The sequence below is a fragment of the Phyllostomus discolor genome, chromosome X (assembly GCF_004126475.2).
Source record: "Phyllostomus discolor isolate MPI-MPIP mPhyDis1 chromosome X, mPhyDis1.pri.v3, whole genome shotgun sequence".
NCBI lineage: Eukaryota > Metazoa > Chordata > Mammalia > Chiroptera > Phyllostomidae > Phyllostomus > Phyllostomus discolor.
Genome location: NC_050198.1, coordinates 97,450,761 through 97,475,987, shown reverse-complemented (window position 1 = coordinate 97,475,987; position 25,227 = coordinate 97,450,761). Strand labels below are relative to the sequence as shown.

The 25,227-nt window shown below is 40.6% G+C and overlaps 1 protein-coding gene across 6 annotated transcripts in view; it reads right to left on the bottom strand.

The window, feature by feature from the left end:
- The window catches only part of OPHN1 (oligophrenin 1), a 261,539-nt gene that overhangs the window by 46,135 nt on the left and 190,177 nt on the right, over positions 1–25,227 (bottom strand). For all 6 annotated transcript variants that reach the window (XM_036016669.1, XM_028522526.2, XM_036016668.1 and 3 more), the window contains exon 19: positions 14,463–14,622. In XM_036016669.1, coding sequence (XP_035872562.1) covers positions 14,463–14,622 — 160 coding nt within the window. The remainder of the gene's footprint in view (positions 1–14,462; positions 14,623–25,227) is intronic.

Here is a 25,227-nt window from a genome sequence, read left to right as displayed (position 1 = left end):
TCTACTTGAGAAAACAAAGTGCAGGAATCCTAATCTTCCTCAATTTTCACAAACACTGCTTCCTCGTGCCCCCAGCTGGCAAACTCATATGCATCTATTCCTATTTCCCCCTCCCTCTTCCATAAAACACCATCCAAAGCCAATCTTTCAAGTAATGTGGAGGCCATCTGCTCAAAGCTCCTCAGAAACTTCCGTCCATCAATTACCCTCTCTCTCACTTGGGTCTTGTTTTTTCAATTACAGTTGACATATAATATTATATCAGTTTTAGGTGTACTGCATAGTGATTAGTCATTTATATGACTTAGGAAGTGACTGATCCCCTCAAGAAGTCTAGTACTCATCTGACACCATACATAGTTATTACAATACTACTGACTATATTCCCTATGCTGTACTTTACATCCCCATGACTGTTTTCTAACTACCAAGCTGTTATTTCTCACTTCCTTCACCTTTTCACCCAACCCTCCACCCCCCTCCCATCTGGCAACCATCAGTTTGGTTTCTGTATCTATGAGTCTGTTTCTGTTTTACTTGTTCATTTATTTTGTTCATTAGATTCCACATATAAATGAAACCATACAAGTCTTTCTTGGAATTATTTCACTTAGGATAATACCCTCTACATACATCCATCCTGTCACAAATGTAAGATTTCATCCCTTTTTATGGCTGAGTAATACCCCATTGTATATATGTACCACATCTTTATCCATTTATCTATCAATGTTTCCATATCTTGTCTACTGTAAATAATGTTGTGATAAACTTAAGGATGTATATATCTTTTCAAATTAGTGTTTTGGATTTCCTCCAATATATAGCCAAAAGTGGGACTGTTGAGTTATATGGTAGTTAGTTCTCTTTTTAAATTTTTGAGGAACCTCCATAGTGATTGTACCAATTTGTGATACCACCAATAGTATACAAGGCTTCCATTTTCTCCCCATCCTCACCAATACTTGCTGTTTGTTGATTTACTGACAATAGCCATATCGGCAGGTGAGAGGACAGATGGCCAACAGACATATGAAAGATGCTCAATGCCACTAACCATCAGAGAAATGCAAACTAAAACCACAAATAGATATCATCTCTCACCTCAATCTCTTCCTCCACACCAGTTCTACTCCCCCTGGTTTATAAACATGCATGAGTTTCCCAGCCTTAAAAAGATGCTCTCTTGAATCAATGTCTCTCTAGCCACTGCCTCCAATTTTCCTTTCCTTTACAACCAAGCTACCTGATGCTCATTTCCTCATCTCCCATTAGATATTTTAAAATAATTTATTATGAAATATTTCAGATAAATAAAAGAGATTAAAATATTATAACAGAAAGTCCTGTGGAACCACTACTTGCTTTAAGATCATTAACCTTCACCAGTTGCACACTCTTTCTCCGTACACAGGTAAGTACCATCCTCCAGTGGGTTTTCAGTAACTGAAGATTAAATGGTTGCACAAGAATGATGGGTACATATTCAAATGTCAGCTCAATACAATCTGCCACCCCCATCTCTCAACTGTAATGGACAGCTGTTACGAACTGAAATGTGTCCCCCTGAAGTTCATGTTTTGAAGACTTTACCCGCCACCTGACTGAACTTGGAGATAGGGTCTTTGAAAGGCACTAAGGGTTAAGTGAGGTCATAAACGTGGAGTCTAACCCAGTATGACTTGTGTCCTTATGAGATAAGGAAGAGACACACGGGAAGCACAGGCACAGAGGAAAGACTACATGAGGACACAGCAAGAAGGCAACCACCTTTGAGCCAAGGAGAGAGGCCTCGGGACAAACCAGAGCTGACTTGTTTAGCACCTTGGTTTGGGGCTTCCAGCCTTCAGGACTGTGAGAAAATAAATGTCTAAGGTTCAAGTGACCAAGTACATGGCATTCCCTAGCAAACTAATATACCAACTAAAAGGGTGTGGAAAGATACCCAGTTTCATTAATAATTTTAGTTGATAAATTGAAAATGTATTTGAAAACAGTGAAATGCTCACTTCCCAGCTGGATCACATCAAAATATTTGGTAATACTCAGTTTACTGAAGATGTGAGAAAATAGGCCAGATACTGACGGTGCCAGTAGACATCAGTAAAACTTTTTTTAACTTTATTATTTTGAAATAATTTCAGGCTTACAGAAAAGTTGAAACATAGTACAGTGTTGCTGCATACTCTTCATCCAGATTCCCCTCATGTTAACATCTTATAAGCACAGTGCAATTATTAAGCCAAGAAATTAACATGGGCATGATAATATTAGCTAATCAACAGGTTTGGTTCAAATTTTATCAGTTTTTCAAATTAATGCCTTTTTTATAGTCTAGGGTGCAATCCAGGATCCCATATGACATTAAGCTGTCATGTCACCATAGTCTTCTCCACACTGTGATACTTCCTCCATGTTTCTTTGCTTTTTACGACCATAGCACTTTTGAAGAGTACTGATACTCTTGAAAATAATGATACCCTTCAGAATGATACCCATGATGTCCATAACCCACAGAACCTGTTATTATGTTACCTACATGACAGAAGAGACTTTACAGATATGACTAAAGTAAAAGTTCTGACATGGGAAAATTATCTTAAATTATCTATGTGGGCCCAATATAACACAAGGGTCCTTATAAGAGGGAGGTAGGAGGTCCAGAGAGATAGGGGATGTGCTGATAGACGCAAAAGTGGGGGAGAGAGAGGAGAGAGGAAGGGAGATAGAGATAGAGATATAGAGAGAGATTGAAATTGATATGAAGGTGCTATGCTTTGGGGGAAGGGCCCACCAACCAAGGAATTCAGGGGACTTCTAGAAGATGGACAGGGCCTAGAAAAGGGAGATGCAGCCTGCCAACTGACTTTGTACGTCTGATCTCCAGAACTATTAAGATAATTACCATATTTTTTGGACTGCAAGACACACTCCCCACCCCCACCCCCTCAAAATTTGGGAGGAATTCTAGTTGTTAATGCTGCTGTTGAGTTGTTTATTTTACATTGATGAAATATGATGTTATTTACGTTATTAAATACTTTACCATATTTTTTGCTTCAAAAATTTTTTTCCTATTTTCCTCCTCTAAAACCTAGGTGCGTCTTATGGTCCAAAAATGTTATATTTGTTATGCTTTAAGCCACAAAGTTTGTGGTAATTTGTTACAGCAATGATAGAAAATTAACATAAATTGTGGTACCTGAAAATAATATGCTGTTGTAAGAGATACTTAAAAATTTTGGAAGTAAAGATTTTTCTAAATATTGTAGAAGTGGCTTTGTAATCAGGCAATGAGCAGATGCTGGCAGAATTTGCAGGAGCATGATCGAAACAGCCTAGAATTCCTTGAATAAACTGTTAGCAGAGATGACCCTGCTAGCGAGGGCTCAGAAAAAAGTGAGGATCACAATAGAAAAAACACATAAACAGAAGGAAGTATATAGTGCGTAACCTTTGAAATAGGCTTTTTTACTCAGTAGGATGCCCTTGAAATCTGTCCAAGTTGTCCTGTATATCAATATTTCATTCTTTTATATTCCTGAGTAGTAATCCATGGTATGAATTACTGCAATTTGTTTAACCATTCACCCATTGAAGGACATCTGGTTTGTATCCAGTTTTTGTCTATTACAAATAAAGCTGCTATGAACACACTTGTAGTGGTTTTGTGTGGACATGTTTTCATTCTCTGGATAAATGCCCAGGAGTGTAAATAACAGGTTGTAGAGTAAATGCATGTTATATTTTTTGAGAAACTAAATGTTTTTTTTTTCCCAGAGTAGCTGCAACATTTTACATCCCCAACAAAGAGTATGACAGATTCAATTTCTGTGTACTGTGGTCATCATTTGGTATGATCACTATTTTTAAGTTTAATTATTCTAGCAGATATATAGTGATATCTCATTGTGGTCTTAATTACCATTTCCCCAAGGCTAGAGATCTTGAATGTCTATTCATACAGTTATTTGTCATCCATACAACCTTTTTATGTCTTTTGCTCATTTTCAAATGGGATTGTTTGATTTTTATTGTTGAGTTTTGAGAGTTCTTTATACATATTCTAGATATAAGTCCCTTATCAGATACGTGATTTGCAAATATGTTCTCCAAATTGGCAGCTTGTGTTTTTTTTTCCTTATTTTTGATAGGGTCATTCACAGAGCACAGGTTTTTAATTTTGATGAAGTCTAATTTCTTAACTGATTTCTGTAATGGTTTGTGCTTTCAGTGTCCTATCTAAAAACTATTTTTTAAAGATTTTATTTATTTATTTCTAGAGAGGGAAGGGAGGGGGGGGGAGAGAGAGAGAGAGAGAGAGACAGAAAATCATCAATGTGCGGTTGCTGGGGGTTATGGCCTGCAACCCAGGAATGTACCCTCGCTGGGAATCGAACCTGGGACACTTTGGTTCCCATCCCACACTCAATCCACTGAGCTACGCCAGCCAGAGCTAAAAACTCTTTAAAAAGACTTCAAAAAGTCCTATAGATTTTGTCCCATGTTATCTTCCAAAAGTTTTATAGCTTTATGTTTAAATGTATAATTATTTTGAGTTAATTTTTGGATGTGATGTGAGGTTTAGGTTGAAGTTCACTTTTGTTGCCCGTAGATATGCAATTGCTCAGGCACCATTTGTTGAAAAGCCTATCTGAAATGCTTTTCTACCTTTGTCAAAAACAATTTGGCCACACTTTGTGAGATTATTTGTGTATTCTCTTCCATGGACTTATATACTTGTCTATCTGGGAATCTCAAAAGGTCTTGATTACTGAAGCATTAATATTAATACAGTAAATATTAATATATTCAATGCCTCCCAGTTTATCCTGTATTTTTGAAATTGTGCTAGTTCTTCTAGCTCCTTTATGTTTCCATATATATTGCAGAATAATCTTGTCTCTACAAAAAATCTTGCTGAGATTTTGCTATTAATTGCCTTAAGCTTAGATATCAAGTTGGAAAGAACTGACATTTTCACTGACACCTTCCATTGCAATGAGCACAGAATGTCTCTCAATTCACCTGTGTTTTCTCTGATTACTTTCATTAGCATTCTGTAATTTACAGCATATAAACCCTATAAATGATTTATTACAATTATACCTAAGCATGTCACTTGTTTTGAGAGCCTGTAAATGTAAATGGTACTTGCATTTTAAATTTCATTTTCCACACATTCACTGCTAGTATATAAAAATACAATTGATTTTTGCATGTTAGCCTTGTCTCCTGTAACACTGATAAACTCCCTTATTAGTTCAAGGAATATTTTTTATAGACTCCTGGGGATTTTGATCCTTTCTGACCTGTATGTGTCGTATTTCCTTTTCTTACTAAATTGCACTGGGTAGAAATCCCATTACTGTGCTGAATAGCAGTGGTGAGAGCATTATTGCATTATTCTCAACTGTAAAGGGAAAGCATTCAATTTATCACCATTAAGTATGATGTTAGCTATAGGGGTTCATTTGTGTATGTTCATTACCAAGTTGAGGTCATTATCCCCTATTGCTAGTTTGCTGAATTCTTTTGTTTCTTTTTAAAAATTTATGTTGATTGTTTCAAACATTTAGCCTCTACAAATTGATGTTTGTGTGAGTTTGCTTATTTTGCCTGTTAATATGGTAGATTACATTGTTTGATTTTCTTTGTTTTAATTTCTTCTTCAAGTATAGTTGACATAAAATATATGTTAGTTTCAGGTGTACAACATAGTGATTAGACATTAATATACCTTATAAAGTGATCACTCTGGTAAGTCTCGTATCCATCTGGCATCATACATAGTTATTACAAGATTCTCTAGGCTGTACTGTGTATCCCAATGACTATTTTTTATAACTGCTAACTTGTAATTTTTCATTTCTTTCACCTCTTTACTCATGCCCCCACCCCCTGGCCATCTGGCAACCATCCGTTTGTTTATCCAGCTATAAAAAAAGAATAAATGTATTCCTTATGTTGATTTTGTATCCTGCAGCTTTACTAAATTTGTTCATTAGTTCTAGCAGTTTTGGGGTGGAGTCTTTAGAATTTTCTAAATGTAAGATCATATCATCTGCAAACTAAGACAATTGCACTTTTTCCTTTCCTATTTGAGTAGCTTTAATTTCTTTTCCTTGCCTGATTGTTCTGGCTAGGACTTCCAGTACTATGTTGAATAACAGTGGTGTGAGTGGCCACCCTTGTCTTAGTCCTGATCTTCCAGAGAAGGCTTTCAACCTTTCACTATTGACTATGGTGCTGGCTGTAGGTGTGTCATGTATATCCTCTATTATGTTGAGGTATGTTCCTTCTATACTCAACTTGTTGAGTGGTTTTTATCATGAGAGTATGTTGAATTTTGTCAAAAGCTCTTTCTACCTCCTTTGAGATGATCATATAATTTTTCTTTTTCTGTTTTTAAAGATTTATTTATTTTTAGACAGAGGAGAAAGGAGAAAGAGAAAGAGAAAAACATCAATGTGTGGATGCCTCCCACGCACCCACACTGGGGACCTGGCCCACTACCCAGGCATGCACCCCAACTGGGAATTGAACCAGCAACCCTTTGGTTCACAGGCTGGTGCTCAATCCACTGAGCCACACCAGCCAAGGCATAATTTTTCCTTTTAATGTGGTGTATCACATTTATTATTTCCCACATATTGAATCATCCGTGGATCACAGGGATAAATCCCACTTGATCATGTAAAATGATCCTATCAATGTGCTTTTGTGCTTCCATTTTCTTTTTTTCAATACGTTATTGCAATCGTCTATTGATTTCTTCCTTGACCTATTGGTTATTCAATAGTGTGTTGTTTACTCTCCATATTTGTAAATTGACCAGCTTTGTTCTTGTTATTGCTTTCAAGTTTCATACCATTGTGGTTGAAAAAATACTTAGTGTGACTATAATCTTCCAAAACTTGCTAAGACTTCTTTTGTGACCTTTCATATGATCTATACTAAGGAATATTCCCCGTGTGCTTGAGAAGAAATGTGAATTCCGCTGCTATTGGAAGTGTCCTGGATATGTCTATTAGTTTTATTTAGTTCAAAGCATGGTTCAAGTCTATCAGTTCCATGTTGATTTTGTCTGGATGACATATCTATTATTGCTGAATGTGCTGAAGTACTTTCAGGGCTGAAAGTACTAAAGTCCCCTGCTATTGTGTTTTTGTCATTCTCTCTTCAGATCTGCTAGTGTTTGCTTACTATATTTAAGTGTGCTGATGTTTGGTATATATATATTTATGAATGTTATATATTCTTGATGAATCAATCCCATTATCATGTAAGGACCACCTTTGTATTTTACCATTTGGGGCTTAAAGTCTGTATTGTATGGTAAGTATAGCTACCCCTGCCCCCTTCATTTCCACTCCTATGAAATATCTTTTCTACTCCTGTGTCAGCACTGGTAGCTAGATGTTAATATAGGAAAGGAGCAAAAGGAATCAGACATTAAAAAGCCTAATCAACTAGGGAGCTAATTTGGACAATAAGCCTGATTAAATCTGGCAGTCACAGCTTCAGACACCCCAGGGGATTTCATGATTGCCTTGCTAAGGGGATTAACATCTCTCCCTCTCCCTTGTAAGGAGGAAGTACCAGCTTTCTTATCTCCCCAGGGTAAAAACAGTCCACTTGTAAGAAAGTAAGTCTATTGAATTTACCTATAATTCTGCTCTTTCTTTTATTCCTTCTTGCTTCATGATATTCCATGATTCCTTCTCTTATTGTATCCTTTCTGTTTATAAAACTTCCTTTAACTATTCTACAATAGGTGGCTGGTAACAAATTCTCTTAGTCTTCTGTTGTTTGGATTGCGTAATTTCTGTTATTCTTTTTTTTTTAATTTTTCTTTCTTTTTAAATTTATTTATTTTTAGAGAGAGGGGAAGGGAGGGAGAAAGAGAGGGAGAGAAACACCAGTGTGTGGTTGCCTGTTGCATGCCCCAACTGGGGTCCCAGCCTGCAATCCAGGTATGTGTCCTGACTGGGAATCAAACCTTTGGTTAGCAGGCTGGTACTCAATCCACTGAGCCATACCAGCCAGGGCTAATTTCTGTTATTCTTAAAGTTCACTTTCCTGTCCTCTCCATTCTACTGTTAAGCACATCCACTGCATTTCAAATTTTCACTTATTGCATTTTACAGTTCTAGAATTTTTTAAAAGATTTTATTTATTCATTTTTAGAGAGAGGGGAAGGGAGGAAGAAGGAGAGGGAGAGAAACACCAATGTGTGGTTGCCTCTCACGCACCCCCTCCTGGGGACCTGGCCCACAACCCAAGCATGTGCCCTGACTGGGAATTGAACCAGCAACCCTTTAGTTTGCAGTCTGGGTCCACTGAGCCACACCAGCAGGGCTACAGTTCTAGAATTTTAACTTGGTTCTTCTTTTTACCTTTTATTTATTTGCTAAGTCTTTGTATTTCTCTGGAGAAACTTTCTATTACTATGCTGAGATTTTATATTTTTTCATTTGTTTCAAATGTAGTCCTAATTGCTCATTAAAACGTTTTTATGATGGCTACTTTAAAAATTCTTGTCATATAATTAACATCTGTGTCATCTTGATGTTGCTGTCTGTTGATGGTCTTTTCTCATTCATGTTGATATCTTCCTGGTTCTTGGTAGGGTAAATGGTTTTCAAAGCCTGTTAATTTGCATATTATGAGAGGGAGGTGGGTGTGGGTGCAGTGGGGAGGGGAATGATAGCGGGAAAATGGAGACAACTGTACTTGAACAATAAAAACAAGAGTCTTATGCTTACTTATATCTCCTGTTATAACAGACCTCCTCAGACCCTACCACTGCAGAAGAAGAGAACAGCCAGGATGGCGTCTAAGTCCAGGTTTCCTACTTGGCCTCCCTTGACATACTAAAGGGAGCGAAAGACTCCTTTTCCTACTAGGCAGGAGTAGGAGTTTAGGCTTCTTTATAGCCCTCTAATGGGACCACTCTGGCTGGAGGAAAGGGGTGTCTCATTATTGTTCCATGTAGAGTCTCCTCTCTATTCACACCCCAGAGTGGCAGTTGTATTACCACTGAGTGGTGGTAAAAGTCACGTATTGCTAACAGGCCTCCTCTGACATCACTTCAGTGCTTTTATGGGGATGGGAGTCCAAATGCTTCACGTGGTCACCAATGACAACATAGGGAATGAGAGAGATTGTCTCATTACCACCAGGTGTGGAAGAAAGCTCAGTGTCCCACTTGGCCTTCTTGACAGCACCACGTGGGTTTGGGGGAGGGGCGGTCAGCTGCCTTGTTACAGACCAGGAAAGGTGGAAGTCTTGGCTCCCCACTCATCTTTTGCAGGCAGGGGCAGGGTGGAGCCACATTTTTGTCTGTGGTGTTTTACTGGAGTAGAGTGTATTATCTAACATTTTTCTGTTTTAGGCTGTTCTTTCCAGGTTCTTTGGCTAAAGAGAGTAGGCTTTTGTTGGGAACATTTTAGACTGCATCTGTTGGTTTTCTTAGGTTGTCAGCTTCCAGACTACACAATGTGGGAGATATGAGGCAAAAACAAATAACAACTGACTCATGGCCATGTCACTGCTCGGGTTACAAGGTCCCTAGCCAGTCTGGTCTGCCTTCTTCCCTCCATATTTCAGTTTTCTTGTGCTGCTTTTATAAATAATGTCCTACAGGTGCCAGGCTAGCTCAGCTGGTACTCTTATAATTAATGTCCAGGGTTTTCAGCTGTAGGCAGTAGAGGGCTAATATGTACATATTAAAATCAATCAAATGTATCAATGCATGAATATGTGTATATATGCAATTTATTTTCTTTGTTCAAATGAGAAGCAAGAAATTATTGACTAAGAATTATAACTAGGGGTTGAACATAGGTAAAGGGTGGAATTGTTTTTCATTCCATATTTTCTCTATGGCTTGAAATTTTTACAATAAGTGGTATGTGTACCACTTATATTTCACAACTTTAAAGACATTGAAAGCAGGAGATACTTTTCAGTGTTTATACTACATGACTTAACCTGGGCAACTGAAATTACCATCCACTCTTTCCCTCTAAAACTCTCTCTTTCCAGGAGTCTGGGGCTCCCCTATCTTTTAGTTCTGCCATTACTGACCGTTCTTTCCCAATATGGTTTGTAGTCTCTCCTATCGGCCCTTCAAATGTCAGTGCTCCCTAGATGTCAATGCTTCATCTAATGTTCTCTTGCTACAAGTAATCCATAAGAAAGATTATTCATTCACATGGTTTTCACCCATCCCTTCTCTGCTATTGAAGACCAACTCTATTTTTCTAATCCTGCTCTCTTCTCTGACCTCAGATGTCTCACAGGCAAATCTATCTTAATTTGTCCCCAACTTAACTCCTACTCTTTACTTTCAAATCTGTTCCCCCGCAGTCTTACCCATCTCAGTAAATGGCAACTTCATCCTTCCAGTTGTTCAGATAACAAAAAGAACTTGAAGCTACCCATGACCCTTTTCTTTTCCCCACATTCCACATATGATTTGTCAGCAAATCTGTTGGCTCTACCTCCAAAATACATTGAGAATGTGACTTCTCACCATCTTCACTGTTACCACCCTCATCCAAGGTACAATCATTTCTTGACTGAATTCTTGAAAGAGACTCATAATTAGTTTCCTTGCTTCAACCCTTGTTCCCCTGCAGCTATCTCCACACAGGAAGCAGAACTGTCCTGCTAAACCTAAGACAAATAATGCCATTTCCCTGGTCAAAAACTTCTATCTTATGCAGACAGCAAAGTCAAAGTCCTTCCAATGGATTCTAAATCACTATAGTATCTACTCTGCTTGCCCTTTCTATTTCCTTTCTTAACCCACCTTCTATTTCTTCTTTTGCTGAATCTTTTCTAGCTAATATGGCCACTTTGAACACGATAGCACAATTCTGCCTCTGGGACTTTGTATTTAACATTTGCTCAGCCTAGAATGCCTTCCAACCAGTTCTCTGAATGAACCACTCCTTTATTTCCTATGGTCCTCTGCTCAAAGGTAGTCTTCTCAATGAGGCCTTCCTGGCTATTGTATTTAAAACTGCAAAACCACTGACTTCTGTCAAGATGGTGGTAAATGTTAGGCTTGCCTCCTCCCACAACCATGTCAAAAGTAGAACTAAAATACAGAACCGCACTTGCAAATCACCTGAAGACTAGCCAAACAGAACTCTTATATCTAAGGACATTTAAAAAATGTATCAAGACTGGTAGAAGGGGCATAGATGCAGAACAGGCTGGTTACACAACTAGGTATGGCAATTAAGATGCTGGAAGATTATCTCAGCTGTGGAGGATCACCCTGAGCAGGGAGGGGTCCCAGCCCCACATCTGGCTCACCAGCCTGGGGCACCAGTGCCAGGAAGAAGACTCCCCCAAAACATCTTGCTATGAAAATCGGTGAGGATTCCCTCTGGGAGAGATGGAGTGCTTCTGGAGTCCCATATGGTCCTCTTAAAGGGTCCATACATGGAATTACCTGCTGACACATACACTCGCCCTAAGCTTTAGCACTGGGAAAGCAGGTCGAAAGGTGCCAGAGACACAGGGGGAGGAACTAAACTGTCTGGCTTCAGGTCAGGACTGGAGGGGCAGCTCTCTCTGACACTGTGTTTTTTGTTGAGCCCTCCCACAATAGAGCTGGCAGGCAAATGCCATTTTCACTTTGCTGAACCCTTCCCCTAACCCAACCTTCACATGGTTACCAAATCTGAGTCTCCATCAAACTCACCTCGCCCTGGTGACACCCTGAAAACCCACTCCATCTAACAGATACACAAGCCTGAACCTCCTTCAGTGGCTGTTATTTATAAAAGGCTGGCCTCAGCCCACACTATGGAATTCCTTGGCCCACACCATGGAAGCAGTGACAGCTGGCCTCAATTCACAGCATAACCACTCCCTGGTGTCTCCAAGCCCAGCACAGACAGCTGCCACCATAGATCACTTTGTAGCTCCTACTATGTGGACATGGGACCAGCACAGGTAGAAGCTGACCTAGGTCTGCACTAGTACCCCTCCCAAGAGGCCCAAGAGCCAACATACCCACTGCCTGGATTCGGAACACACCAGGGTACCACCCAATTAGCTCTACAAATGGCTCACCCACAGGGCCAACTCAGCAGGCACCAGAGGACCACTAAAGCAAATCCCACTCCGTGAGGTCTGCCCCTACATGATAATTCATCCTCTGTAGTCACAGCCAGTCAGCTAGAGGGTTAATTCCACCCACTCATGTGCCAATAGCAATCAAGGCCCAACTACAACAGGAGGGCACAAACAACCCACAAAAAGGATACCCCTAAAGTACCCAGCTGAGGTGGCCAGGGATACTGCACAACTTGGCCCCACAGGACACCTACTATATAATGTCACCCTGCCAAGACTGGGAGAAATAGCAGCTCTACCTAATACATAAAAATAAGCACATGGAGACAACTAACATGAGGAGACAAAGAAACACATCCTGAATAAAAGAACAGAACAAAACTCAAGAAGAAGAACTAAACAAAATGGAGGCAAGCAATCTACCAGATACATAGTTCAAAACACTGATTATAAGGTTGCCCAATGAACTTAGAGTAAAAGTAAATGAACTCAGTGAGAACATCAACAAAGAGATGGTAAACATAAAAAAAGCACAGAAACCATAAGAAAGAATCAGAAATGAAAAACACAATAAGTGAAATAAAGAATATATAAGATGGAATCAACAGCAGATTAGATGAAGCAGAGGACTGAATCAGTATTTTAGAGACAATGTAGGCAAAAACACTCAATCAGTGCAGCAAAAAGAAAAAGAATAAAAAATATTAGGGTAGTTCAAAGCAGGGGTCCCCAGTCCCCGGGCCATGGACCAATACAGGTCCAAAGCCTGTTAGGAACCGGGCCAAGGGAAGCTCCTCTGAGCTCTGTCTCCTATCTCTATCCCCTACTCCTCCATAGCAGGAAGTGAATGGTGGTGAGCAAGTGAAGCTTGCCTGAACTCTGCCTCCTGTACCTCCCTCCCCCAACTCTCCACCTTCTGTCCCAGCCCCATCCCAGCCACCAGTCAGTGGAAAAACCAGTTCCTGGTGCCAAAAGATTGGGGACCTCTGGGACAACATCGAGTGTAACAATAATTGCATCACAGGGTACCAGAAGAAGAGAAAGAGCAAGGGACTGAAAACCTATTTGAAGGAATAATGACTGAAAACTTCCCTATTCTGGCACAAGAAATAGACATACGAGTCTAGGAAGCACAGAGAATCCCAAACAAAATGAATACAAACAGGCCCATACCAAGACACACTGAAATTAAAATGCCAAAGGTTAAAGACAAAGAGATCATCTTTTTTTTTAATCCTCATCCAAAAATGTTTATTTATTTTAGACAGAGAGGAAGGGAGAAAGAAACACTGATGTGAAATAGAAACATCAATTGGTTGCCTCCTGTATGTACCCCAACTGGAGATTGAACTCACAACCTAGGTATGTGCCCTGACTGACACTGGAACCAGCAAACTTTGATGTATGGGATGATGCTCCAACCAACTGAGCCACCAAGTCAGATCCAAATAGAGAATCTTTAAGAGCAGCAAGAGAACAACACATAGTTATGTACAAAGGGAGCTCTTATGATACACTCAGCTGATTTGTTAACAGAAACTTTGCAGGCCAGAAGGGATTGACACTCAATATTCAAAGTGATGAAAAGCAGGGACCTACAACCAAGATTACTGTTACCAACAAGGCTATCACTTAGAATGGAAAGGTAGAAAAAGAGCTTCCCAGACAAGAAAAAGCTTATGAAATTCATCACCCCCAAACCAGTAGTGCAAGAAATGTTAAAAAGACAAGAATAATAAAGAAGGAAGACAAGGAAGACAAGGAGGGATAAAGGGGAGGGGAGGGGGAAAAAGGAAGAGAAGAAAAAGAAGGAGAAGAAAGATTTAAAAATATGAATAGCCCTGGCTGGTGTGGCTCAGTGGATTGAGTGCCGGCCTGAAAAATCAAAAGGTCACCAGTTTGATTCCCTGGGTTGCAGGCCAGGTCCCCAGTTGGGGATGTGTGTGAGAGGCAACCAATCAATGTATCTCTCCCACACTGATGTTTCTCTCCCTCTCTTTCTCCCTCCCTTTCCCCTCTCTAAAAATAAACAAAATCTTTAAAAAAATTAAAATATGAATACTAACATGTTAATAACCACATACCTATCAATAATTACATTAAATGTAAATGTAGATAGTGATATTTTTCTTCTCTATACTATCTATCATGGTGTCTGGTAATAAAATAGTTACATAATCAAGCACTATTTGCTGAATAATGAATTTCACAGGGGCAGAAATGCTATTAAATGTCATTGTGCCAATAATGGAATGTCCTCCCATTATCAACTTGAGCCAAGAAGGGAGACACAACTCTAAAAGGTAGCTAAGGAAAAGTGTTACATGTCTGGAGGAGTGATGGCGTGGACAGGAAGTACATACCTTGACAAAGTGCTCAATTAATATTTCTACCACAATGTTCTGGAATTTGATGTTCATCATGGCAGCCACAGTGTCCTCCTGAGCTCTCATCAGCGTGGGACCAAAGATCACCCCCATGTTGGAGGGGGTCATAAGATTCTCTTTGCTGTGCTCACATACACTGCCAAAAGAGAAAGAAAATGATTAACAAGATTTTCTCCAGGACTCCCACGTAACCGAGACTGTTAGTTGACATAGGGGGTAAGTGAAACTAAAACGTAGAAGAGGCCCAAGATGGGAAGAAAACATTAAAATACAAACAGCTGGCAAAGGATACAGGGCACTATATAGCTAGGGGCCAAAGTGAGACATAGCTCACTTAGTAGCACTGTAGAATAGAGGCAGGTTGTAGGGCTATAGTTACAGAATATTTGGAAAGAAAGGAAGGAAGCAATATGGCATTCCGGGCAAGAGGTATAGTATGTATATAAAGAAGAAAAAAGTACATAGAGAAAGTACATATCGTTAGGAATCCAGTTAGGAATTCAGGCCCTTTCCTAAGCAAAAAACTCAAATAGCTGACAGGGATTCTTAAGTTTAGCCCTTTATCATCGTCCTCATTTTACAGATGAAAAAACAGAAGTCCAAAGAAGGAAAAATATTTGCCTGAAGTTACAAACAGCCGAACTCCAATAGGGCCTTTAACCCCAAATTTTCTGATCCCTAGTTACCTCCTTGGTTAATTTTCCTTTACTGGTGTCCTGTTTTTTTTTTTATAGGACAGGACAAACTCTTATGAAAGTAGCAATTAAGACCTTCTATGACTGGGGCTCTGAAGCTGATGTGGGTGACTCATTAGCTGTGCAACAGTGACTATTAGTGACCTAAACTCTCTGGACTTCAGTTTTTCTATTTGCAAAAATAGTATCTACCTCAGAGGGTTGTTGAATAGACCTAAATGGCTTTAGCATGGTATCCCGGAAATAACCCATTAAAAGTATCTGCTCTTATTATAACCTCTCCAGGCATCTCCATCTAGGCACTGCTGACCGTGGACATTTCATATGCTATACTGCTAAGGTCAGATTTTCTGGCTAAGCCATGTTGTTTCAAGCTCCATGTCTTTGAATTCCTTGTGCTTCAAATGTCCCCCTCCTCCTAGATCTAAAGAATGTGTCTGTGTCCATTGAGATTCACTTTACCTGGCATCCCCTTCAGAGCCATCCCAGCCCACTGTCCTCATCTTGACTGAAGGACACCATTGGAAAGCAGAGTATATTGCAATTTTTTGTTTATTACCTGTCTCTCCCACTAGGTGGTAAACAACTTCCAAGTGTGTGTGCCTTGCACACAGCAGGTACCAATTAATTATTATTTTTTAAAGATTTTATTTATTTATCTTTAGAGAGAGGGGGAGGGAGGGAGAGAAACATCAATGTGTGGTTGCCTCTCCCATGCCTTCCAATTGGGGACCTGGCACGCAACCCAGGCATGTGCCTTAATTGGGAATCAAACTGGCAACCCTTTGGTTCACAGGCCAGCACTCAATCCATAAGCCACACCAGCCAGAGCCAATTAGTTATTTTTAATGGACCCGAATGTCTCTACTGCTCTTTCAAATAGCACTGGAGGCATCAAAGTAAAGGATGTGCTGTCCTTTGGTCAAAATAGCTATGAGGGAAGAGAGGTGAGGAGATAAGAGTATCCATGACAAACACTAATTTTGAAAACCCATCCAGATAAAGAGAGATCCAAGTTGGCAGAGTAGGTAGAAGTTGCACTAACCTCCCATGACCACATCCAAATGACAACTAAATTACAGAATAATCAACCTGTATAACCCTCTGAAGACTAGCTGAACAGAAGTTGTACAATTAAGTATGTACAGAAGACCAGAAAGAAACTAGTAGGAGGGGTGGAAACGCAAAATGGACTGGCCCTTCATCCATGTGTGGTAGTTGAGGATCCAAAGGGATATCTCAGCTGCAGAAGTCCCCTCTGAGGAACGAAGGGTCCCACCTCTACTCCAGGCTCCCCAGTCTGGAGCACCAGCAAAGAGAAGAGGGGCCCACATGACATCTGCCTGTGAAAATCAGCAGGGACTAAATTGGCTTGGGTGACACAGGATGCTGGTAACCAGGCATCCACTAAAAGGGACAGCACAGAAAACTTCACTAACTGGCAATCACCATAAACTCTGGTGAAGTTGCCAACATCATATAGGCTGAGACTCAGTTGTGTGGCTTCAAGGAGAGGGCTGGAGGGATAGCCACCAAAGTCCATGTGTTGAGTCCCTCTCCCACATTGCCCATGGATACCATCATTTCTGACCACTGGCCTATGGGGCATTAGTCTGAGGAGCTACTCTAGCCCCATCCTGATGACTCCCTGAGGCCTTGCCCTATGCCCAGGTCACACATAGCTGTGGGCTCTGCCAGCGACAGCCTGCCTCAGCCTGTGATGCAGTCCTTTAAAAACCTTGAGGAATTACAGGTGAGCTCAGGGAGCAGGGGCTGTGCCCGAGATACAGAGGGAGAGGCTGAGTTGTGTGGTTTTAGGGCAAGGACCATCTTCCTGTGCAGAGCCCTCCCTCCACAGGCTTGTGTTAATCTGTGGTTGCCCACTCTGAACTCTACTGGCTCGACCCTAATGACTCCCTTAGACCTCATTCCACCACAGAGGTCGACAGGACCCAAGTAGGTGCTGGCTGACCTCAGTATGAGAATTTGTGAATGGCCTCAGACCCAGAACTGATGCATTCTGAGTCTGTACTAAACTGATGAACACCACTTGCTCTTATGTGGTGACTCACTGATAACCTACCCCATACATATTATGTACCACATGAGGCTACTTCAGGGCTGAGGTTAATGGACAGCTGGCAGGTGGATGAAGGATTTGAGGTGCTATGTGACTTTTGCTGACATGTCCCAGGCCTGGTACTGTGCGCAGATGGCCCTCAGTATACAACTGTGCACTCACACATACACCCAGCACCGGCACAGACAGCTAGTTAAGAGTGGCTCCTAACAAGAAGGATCTGACATTGACCTGCACCAGATTCCCCCTCAAGAGTGTCCAGAATCAATATACCCAGTGGCTGGTTTCAGACCACAATACAGTAAGACCTGATAAGCTGTACAAGTAGCACATCCAAAGGGAGGACTAACCAGTCACTAGACCAGGGTTCCCCAACCCCTGCACCACAGACCAGTACTGGTCTGTGTCCTGTTAGGCACCAGGCCATACAGCAGGAAGTGAGCAATGGACAAGTGAGTAGATCTTTGCTCGCATTACCACCTGAGCTCTGCCTTTTGCCTCCTCCCCACTCGCTCCCCCCATCCATGTAAAAACTGTGTTCCACAAAACCTGTCCCTGGTGCAAAATAGGTTGAAAACGGTTGCACTAGACCATGCTGGGAAAAAATCTGCTTTCTGGAGTCAGGATCTGCCCAGCAACTGGCACAATGGCCTCAACGGTCAATCCTCACAGTCAGCCAGACTGAGGGTCAACCTCAAGACAGGCAAAGAGCAATCAGGGCTCAACTACAACAGGAGGGCTCATATAACCCACACAAGAAACCAGCTCAGGTGAACAGATAGATTAGCAATTGGGCCCACAGGACACCTCCTAAATAAGGCCACAATACTAATCCTGGAAGACACAGCAGATCTACTGAATACAGAGAGGCAGCCAAAATGCGGAATCAAAGAAACATGCCACAACCAAAAGAACAGGAGAAATCTCCAGAGAAAGAAGTGAATGAAATGGAGGCAAGAAAACTACCAGACACAGAGTTGCAAACAATGGTTATAAGGATGCTCAACAGCATGAAAAAGAACATCAAAAGAAAAAAGAATGTGAAAAACTAAGGACAGTTTAAAGAACCCCTGGCACAATATCAAGCACAAAAACATCTACATCATGGGGTTGCTAGAAGAAGAAAAGAGAGGAAGGGACTGAGGAGCTATTTGAAGAAATAATGACTGAAGATTGCCCTAACCTGGTAAAAAAAAAAAAAAAAAAAAAAGGCTCACAAATCCAGGAAGCACAGACATTCCCAAAGTGAACCCAAGGAGGCTGGCAAAAAGACACATCATAATGAGAACAGCAAAGAATAAAAACAAAGAGAATCCCAAAAGCAGCAACAGTAAGATAGTAACCTTCAAGGGAGCTCCCATGAGACTGTCAGATGGTTTCTCAACAGAAACATTTCATTCCAGAAGGGATTGACATGAAATATTTGAAGTGATGAAAAGCAAGGACTACTCTACCAAGACTAGTCTACCAAAAGCAAGACTATCATTTAAAGTCGAAGGTAAATAAAAGAGCTTCCCAGACAAGAAAAAGGATAAAGGAGTCAATGACCCCCAAACCAGTATTACAAGAGATGTTAAAGGGCCTTCTTTAAGAAGAAAAAGAAAAACACAGAGAAAACAGTTATAAAGAATAAGATGGCAATGAAAACCAAAATGAATGGGGGTACCAATAGTTATATATCAGATGAAAAAGACTTTAAAAGAAAGGCTATGACAAACTAAGCAAACAACTAGAACAGGAACAGAACTACAGAAATGGAGATCACATGGAAGGTTATCAACAGGGGAGTGGGAGGAAGAGAGAGGGAGAAAAGGTACAGAGAATAAGTAGCACGGATGGTAGGTAGAAAATAGACAGGGGGAGGGCAAGAATAGTATGGGAAAAGTAGAAGCTAAAGAACTTATGACACATGGGACTTCCGGCCAAGATGGAGGCATAGGTAGACACACTGTGCATCCTCACACAACCAAGACAGAGACAACAATAACAATTTAGAAACAGAATAACAACCAGAGCTGACAGAAAATTTATCTGAATGGAAGTCGGACAACCAAGAACACATTTTAAAATAGACACATTCATCCAGAATGGTAGGAGGGGCAGAGTCAGGCAGCTGGGCGCGGGTCGCAGCACAGAGAGCAGAGAGCGTTGGGACCGGGCAGGTAAGGCATCCGGGGTGTGCAAGACCGCAGCGGGTAGACCCTGAGCGTTCAAGTGGCAGCTGGCAGACCCAGCGAGGCGGCGATTGTGAAGCAAGGCACTTTGCGCAACCCAGGATCACAGCGCCGGGAAATAGAGCCTCGGGACACTGACTGAAAACACCTGTGGCAGTTGAGGCACCAGGAGAGACTTCCAGCCTCACAGGAGAGGTCCTTGGAAAGTCCCACTGAGTGCACAAGCCCACCCACATGGGAACTGGCACCAGAGAGGCCCAGTTTGCTAGGGGGAAGCAGCAGAAGGGACTGAGGTCCCACAGAGAGCAGAGCAGGTGCCATTGTTCTCTCTCCGACCCTGCCCCCACATACAACGCCACAACCCAACGACTGGGGTGCCCCGCCCTAGTGAACACCTAAGGCTCCGCCCCTCATACGTAACAGGCATGACCAGACCAAAGGGGGAGGGGGGAGATGGCTCAAACAGAATTGAAAGTTCCGCAACCAGTTTTTTTAAGCAACCAAGAGATGCACAGTTCAAAGCACTGGTCATCAGGATGCTCACAGAATTGGTTGATTTTGGTCACAAATTAGATGAAAAAATGAAGGCTACAATAAGTGAAATGAAGAAAAATGCACAAGAAACCAATAGTGATGGAATGAAAGCTGGGTCTCACATCAATGGAGTGGACCAGAAGGAAGAAAAAAACATACAACCAGAAAAGAATGGAGAAACAAGAATTCAAAAAAATGAGAGGCTTAGGAATCTCCAGGACATCTTTAAATGTTCCAACATTCGAATTATAAGGGTACCAGAAGGGGAAGAGGAAGAGCGACAAGTGGAAAACTTCCTTGAACAAATAATAAAGGAGAACTTCCCCATTCTGGCAAAGGAAATAGACTTCCAGGAAATCCAGGAAGCTCAGAGATTCCCAAAGAAGTTGGACCCAAGAAGGAACACACCAAGGCACATCATAATTACATTAGCCAAGGTAAAAATGAAGGAGAGAATCCTAGAAGCAGCAAGAGATAAGGGGACAGTCACCTACAAAGGAGTTCCCATCAGACTGTCAGTGGATTTCTCAAAAGAGACCTTCCAGGCAAGAAGGGGCTGAAAAGAAGTATTCCAAGTCATGAAAGGCAAGAACCTACATCCAAGATGACTCCATCCAGCAAAGCTTTCATTTAGAATCGAAGGTCAGATAAAGTGCTTATCAGATAAGGTCAAGTTAAAGGAGTTCATCATCACCAAGCCCTTATTTTATGAAACGTTAAAGGGACTTAGCTAAGAAAAAGAAGATAAAAAATGTATAGTAGAATGACAGCAAACTCACAATTATTAACAACCACACCTAAAACAAAAACAAAAAGAAACTAAGCAAACAACTAGAACAGGAACAGAACCACAGAAATGGAGATCACATGGAGGGTTAGCAACAGGGGAGTGGGAGGAGGAGAGGGGGTAAAAAGTACGGAGAATAAGTAGCATAGATCGTAAATAGAAAATAAACAGGGGGAGGGCAAGAATAGTATGGGAAATGTAGAAGCTAAAGAACTTATGACACATGGACATAAACTAAAGGGGGGAATGTGGGTGGGAGAGGGTGTGCAGGGTGGAGGGGAATGAAGGGGGGAAATGGGACAACTGTAATAGCATAATCAATAAAATATATAAAAATAAAATAAAATGCAAAATAAAAAAACCTAAGAGACAAACAAGAACATTACATAATAATAAAGGGATCCGTCCTATGAGAGGATATAACCCTTGTAAACATTTATCCACACAACATAGGAGCACTTAAGTATGTAAAGCAAATCTTGATGGACAAAAAAGAAGAGAGCGACAGTAGTACAGTCATAGTACAGGATTTTAATACCCCACTGACATCAACGGACAGATCTTCCACATAGAAAATAAACAAAAAAACAGCAGACTTAAATGACACTTTAGACCAGGTAGATTTAATTGCTATTTTCAGAGCATTACACCACAAATAACAGAATATACATTGTTTTCAACTGCACTATGAACGTTTTCCAGAATAGACCATTCTTTGGCTGCAAAACAAGTCTCAACAATTTAAGAGGCTGAAATCATATCAGTCACCTTCTCTGACCATAAGAGTATGAAACTAGAAATCAAACTAATCCAAAAGTATATATGCACCCCTATGTTCATAGCAGCATTATTTACAATAGCCAAGATTTGGAAGCAACCCAAGTACCCAGCAATAGATGAGTGGATGAAGTACAAGTGGTGGTACATATATACAATGAAATACTACTCAACCATAAGAAAGAATAAAATCTTAAATGTGTGAGAGCATGGTTGGAGCAAAAGGGTGATATGCTAAGTAAAATAGTGAGAGAAAAACAAATACTGTGGTCTTACTTATATATGAAATCTAAATAGCAAAATAAATGAACCAAGCAAATTGAAACAGACTCATAATTGCAGAGAACAAATCGATGGTTGCCATAGGGTTTGGGGGTAGGGGACCGAGTGAAAGAGGTGAAGGGATTAAGAATCAGAGATTGGCAGTCTCACAACAGTCACAGGGATGTACAGTACAGTAATAGGGAAGGTAGTCAATAATACTGTTAACAACTATGTATGGTGCCACGTGAGGACTGGAAATATTGTGGGGATCGGTCTGTAAAGTATATGACTGTCTAACCACTATGTTGTACATCTGAAACTAATGCAAAATATCACTGAACGTCAACTGTAGTTGAAAAATAAGATTTTTTGAGAAACCCACCCATTTCAAAGTCCCTGCAAGAATGACCCAATTAATGAGCAGGCTCTTGTCACTAAGTAGATAATTGACAGGGACAGAATATTTAGACAAATCCTAATGAAGTCCATTAAACTTGTGTCCAAGTCTGTACACTATTCAGATGATAATGAACAGCAACCATTCACCAGCCTTTGGTGTTTCCGAGTTGTTGATATGTCCCTTTCAAAAGTTTAAATACTTCTGAAATTAACCCTTGTTGTTTACTGACAGAATTGTTTCAGATGTCACATTTTAAAAGGAACTCCATGCTGTCACCGAGGGATCCAGAATGGTTAAACTAACAACAGCCTCCAGCAGATGTGAACCCTCTTCTCCTTTTGGGAGCTTTGAAAGTAACTGACTTTAGATGAATGTGTCAGAGCTCATTTAATTCTCACAGCTGCAAGTGGTGGAGTAGTTTATCTCGGAAGCCTATGTCTATGGTGGAGGATAAAGCACTTCATCCAAGTCAGAGGGTTTAAGAATACATGGCAACGCAGGGATACAAACCCACATGTGTGGAGCTCCAAGTCTTACATTCTTCCATCACATCCCAGTGCCTGCTTGTCTAGTTCCTCTCAAGGACCTGAAGCCCCTATAGGGACCCCTGTAAATTCTACTCACCTTCTATTTCTCTGAGGGAGGTTCCTTGCATATGTCTTAAGACAGTTACTTTTCCCTTCTTATGAGATTTGGAAGGTATCCTCTTCTTTGAGGAGATTTCTTTGCATTTGATATCTTTCTATTACTCATTCTTTTTTACCTTAATTTTTCTTTCTGAAATTAAGTATTGGTTTTGGATATACAGCTTAGTGCTTGGACAATTATGCACCATTTGTCCAGAAAAAGCCCAGCCATTGTTAATACAATGAAAATGGTTTGTGTGACACAGATGTAACCTGGCAGCCAAGGAGAATGGGCCGGAATATGCATGCATGAACAATGACAACTTCACTGTACTAGTCAGTGGGGCATGGTAGACGCCATTGACTGAGCACATGTATTGTGTGGTCATTGCATTTAAATTGTCCGAGTAGAGCAATGACTCTGCATCAAATTTTGCATTAAGCTTGAACATTTCTCCGTGGAAACTATTTGGATGATTCAGAATGCTGCAGCTATGGGCAACTGGTGACTGGCAGCTTCATCATGACAATATGCCCACTCATGCATCACATCTTAAGCAGAGGTTTTTGTGAAATGTCCAATCACCCAGGTGACTCAGTCCCACTACAGCCAAATTTGGTGCCCTGCAACTTCTGGCTTTTCCCAAACCCAGAATCACCTTTGAAAGGGGAAAGATTTCAGACCATTGATGAGATTCAGGAAAATACGACAGAGCAGCTGATGGCAATTGGGAGAACTGCATGAGGTACCTAGGTGCCTACTCTGAAGCGCACTGAGGCATCATTGTCCATGTACAGTATTTCTTGCGTATTCTTCGATAAATGTCTCTATTTTTCATAGTACATGACTGGATACCTCTGGACAGACCTGATATACTCTATATAGTGTTCCCCTTGATAATTCCAATACTCCACCTGGCACCACACATAGTTATCACAATATTATAGACTATCTTTCCAATGCTTTATTTACTTCCCTGTCACAATTTTGTAACTACAAAATTGCACTTCTTAATTCCTTCATCTCTTTCACCCAGTGCCCCAACCTCCTCCCCTCTGACAACCACCAGTTCCCTCTGTATGTATGAGTCTGTTTCTATTTTGTTTGTTTATTTTGTTCTTTAGATTCCACTTATAAGTGAAATCATATGGTATTTGTCTTTCTCTGACTGAATTATTTCACTGACCATAACACCCTCCACATCTATACATGCTGCCACAAATGGTAAGATTTCATTCTTGGCTAAGTAATAGTCCATTGTGTAAATGTACCACTGATTTTTTATATACTCATCTAGTGATGGGCACTTGGTTTGCTTCCAAATCTTGGCTATTGTGAGGAGTGCTGCAATAATCATAGAGGTGCATATTTCTTTTGGATTAGTGTTTTGCATTTCTTTAGGTATATTCCCTGGAATGGGATCGCTGGGTCATAAGGCAATTCCACTTCTAATTTTTTGAGGACAGCCCATATTGTTTTCCGTATTAGCTGCACCCATCTGCATTCCCACCAACAGTACAAAAGGGTTCCCTTTTCTCAAATCCTCACCAGCATTTGTTGTTTGTTGACTCATTAATGGTAGCCACTCTGACAGGAGTGAGGTGATACCTCATTGTGGTTTTAATTTGCATTTCTCTGATGAGTAGTGACGTTGAACATCTTTTCATATGTCTACTGTCCATCTGTATGTAGTCTCTGGAGAAGTGTCTATTCATATAACATTCTGAATACTATTAAGAGGCTTAAAGTCACTCCAAAACCACACCAAAGTGTGGTTTAATAAGATGAATGAAACCAAACAAAGCAATTGAGTAGTGAATTACAGAGGACCTTGCAATATGATTTGAGAGCAAAGAAATCTTAAATTCTTTTGTCCATATGAACTACAGAAAATGAATATAATGTCTTAAATGTATACATTTAAAACAAAGGAATGGGTATCAGGTGGAGGTTGTAAAAACCTCCAGTTTAGGAAAAAATGATTTTGATTAAATGGTTTGGGTCAAGGGTCATAAATTATAATGCCTATAGCTAGCACTGCCTTATGATCCAGCAATTCCACTTATGGGTATATATCCAAAGCAAATGAAATCAGCATCTCAAAAAGATATCTGTACACCTATACTTATTGCAGCATTATTCCCAATAGCCAAGATATGGAAACAAGCTAAATATCTACAGATGAATAAATGGGTAAATATATAAACACAGTGAAACATCGACCAGCCTTAAAATAGAAGAAAACCCTGCCATTTACAACAAAGTGAATGACTCGGGAGGAAATTATGTTAAGTGAAATAAGAAAGACAAATACTGCATGATTTCACTAACATGTGGAATCTAAAATAGTCTAATTCTCAGAAGTACAGGGTACAGTGGTGGTTGCCAGGGGCTGAGGAGGAG